The sequence below is a fragment of the Anas platyrhynchos genome, chromosome 32 (assembly GCF_047663525.1).
Source record: "Anas platyrhynchos isolate ZD024472 breed Pekin duck chromosome 32, IASCAAS_PekinDuck_T2T, whole genome shotgun sequence".
Taxonomy (NCBI): Eukaryota; Metazoa; Chordata; class Aves; order Anseriformes; family Anatidae; genus Anas; species Anas platyrhynchos.
This window is the reverse complement of record NC_092619.1, coordinates 2,179,751-2,182,371: the sequence shown is the minus strand read 5'-3', so window position 1 is coordinate 2,182,371 and position 2,621 is coordinate 2,179,751. Positions and strand designations below refer to the sequence as shown.

Here is a 2,621-nt window from a genome sequence, read left to right as displayed (position 1 = left end):
CCATTTGCCATGGAAGGGCTGTGCTTTTTTTATTTATTTATTTATTCAGTACTTTCTTCTCTTAATCTGTCTACTTGGCAGTAGAAGATTTCACCTGTATTGGTGATATTCTACACTTCAGAGACTGATCATTCTCTGGATGGGGATGTTAGTAACAGCAGAATATAGTGACTTTTTATTCCTCACTCAATTCCTGCATTTAAGAAGCTTAGAACTTTTCAAGTTATGAAAGTTCAGTGAAATTAAAAATATTGAAATGACTTCCCTCCCTCCCCCCGCCCCCGCTTTTTTTTTTTTTAATCGGTGGTTGCCCTTTTGCCTTTCCACTCCTTTCAGCCTTTCCACAGCTATGTCACACACAGAGATGTTTTTGTGCCCTGCAGGCATATACCTCTATTCAACCAAGAGCCCACTCCAGCATCCTAAGAGACCTGAAGCTGCTGCAGCTCCATGCCCCTGGGTCCAACAAGAGCAAGGCAGAGTGCGTACACCCGGCAGGCACACACACAAGCCCACACAGACAACATGTAGGCATCAATACATGGCTGGACATAGGTGAATGCAGGCATGCACACTCAGTGTTCACACAACCACAAACAGCAGAAATGGCCTTATCCTGATCCCCTCTCTGGCTGAGCAGGACAGAGGCCCATTAGTAGGAAATGTAAAGTGGTGGTGTCTGTGTGTGAATGTGTGCATGTGTGTGTGTGTGTGCAAGGTAGTTCTCTCCAGCAGCTGTGATCAGACACTCAGCCTGCCCAGGACAAGTCCCTGGCTCCCAGTCTCTCCGGTTGAAGGCACTTGGACATATGCTGTTCAAAAATGAATCATGATTAGGGGAAAAGTTGTGCTGATGCACGGGCCATAACTTCCTTCAGGGCCAGCATCACGGCCTTGTTTCTAAGACTGTAGATGAATGGGTTTAAGAATGGGTACAGGACAGTGTTCAGCAAAGCTACAATGTTGTTGGTCTCTAAAGAAATATATCCTGAGGAGTGTGCATAGAGAGCAATGCAGCTTCCATAGGCAATGGCCAAGGTGGTGAGATGGGAGGAACATGTAGCAAAAGCTTTTCTCCTCACAGAGGCTGCTGGCATTTGTAGAATACAGAAAAAGATGTGCGTGTAAGATGCCAGAGTTAAACACAAAGAAGACAGCACAATAAACGATATAAAAAAAGAGTCTATTTTCCAAAGCAGGGAGACATCAGAGCAGGACAGTTGAAATAAGGGGGTGCTGTCACAAAAAAAGTGTTGGATCTTGTTCGAACCACAGAAAGTGAGCTTGGAGAGCAGCACCAGGTGGTAAATCGAGAATGTGAAGCCCATGACCCAAACAGCAGCAACCAAGTGGATACAGAGCTGATGCTTCATGATGGCAGCATAGCGCAAAGGCTCGCAGATGGCAATGTAACGGTCAAAGGACATGACAACAAGGAGAGCTAATTCTGCACCACCCAGGGCAAAATAGAAGGAGGACTGGGCAAAGCAGCCGCCTACTGAGATTGTTCTCCTGCCAGAGCTCAGAATTACCAACAGTTTGGTGCTTGTGGAGGACGTAAACCAGATTTCCAGGAATGCCAGATTGCCAATGAAAAAGTACATGGGGGTTTGTAGGCGGTTATCCACACACACCAGGAAAATGATGGCTGCATTCCCCATCACCGTTGTCAGGTACATGAGTAGAAGGACCATGCAGAAAAATAGCTGTAGCCTTTGTTCAAGCTCTGTGAAGCCTGAGAGGATGAATTCAGAAATGACAGTTCCATTGCCTACTCCCATGCCCAATTTCCATTCATCCTGCTGAGGCAGGAACATGGCAAAACCAAGTAAAATAATTTCATGGTCTGGATGCAAGGTTATCTCCTTCCTTCTCTCTTTCCTTGCTTGCAGACTTCCTATACAACAGAGAGAGGAGACTCTGTTGGACCTTCCTCACACTCTGACCTTTCCATTTCACATATCATGCAGAGTCAACAGGGAATTTCTTGTCTTCTTTCCAACCTTGTCCATCAGCCACAAATTATTCTTTCTCAAGAACACAGGACTAATAAGGGGTTGTTAGCGATTGCACCCTGTTCCTGGGAAGGTCCTCATTTACTCAGAACAATTGCAAACATCCATTGTAACAATGTTTCAAAAGGAAATCTCATCTTCTGCACAAATAATTTCTATTATGTAGATGCTAAACCATGAATTCAAAGATGTATATTGAAAGCTATTCTCTCTCCTCTTCAGTACTTGCCTTTTTGGACTACCAGCAGCTGAGGATCCACTGGTTTATTTCAAGACAAAGAAATTTCAGGTCTTTCTTTTATAGTGCAGTGATTTCTTCTTTGTCATCTTCCCTTATTTCTTGAGGAAAGAAGGAAAATGGGGACCAAGCGTAGCTTGCCTTTTTCAGTACTGTAAAGTAAGGCCAAAATTCATTATGGTCCCACCAGGTCGGTAGAAACAGATCTGTCACAATCTCATCTGACTTCATTCTGCACTGAAAAGCAGATATATCCAGAATTGCTCTTTGTTCTTACTATCAGACATTCTCAACTAAATGCCTTAGTTTTCTGAGAGGTGGAAAAATCTTGTCCTCTTCAAAAGCTTAAGGATAGTCCTTGTAGTACA

The 2,621-nt window shown here is 44.0% G+C and overlaps 1 protein-coding gene across 1 annotated transcript; it reads right to left on the bottom strand.

The window, feature by feature from the left end:
• Positions 1 to 833: 833 nt before the first annotated feature.
• On the bottom strand, positions 834 to 1,817 carry LOC140000500 (olfactory receptor 6E1-like). Its single transcript, XM_072030400.1, has one exon. The coding sequence runs from the start codon at positions 1,815 to 1,817 to the stop codon at positions 834 to 836; it is 984 nt and encodes a 327-aa protein (XP_071886501.1).
• Between the last annotated feature and the right edge of the window lie 804 nt (positions 1,818 to 2,621).

Coding starts and splice junctions, on each gene's coding strand:
- LOC140000500 (XM_072030400.1), bottom strand. CDS start 1,817: ATGTTCCTGCCTCAGCAGGATGAATGGAAATTGGGCATGGGAGTAGGC.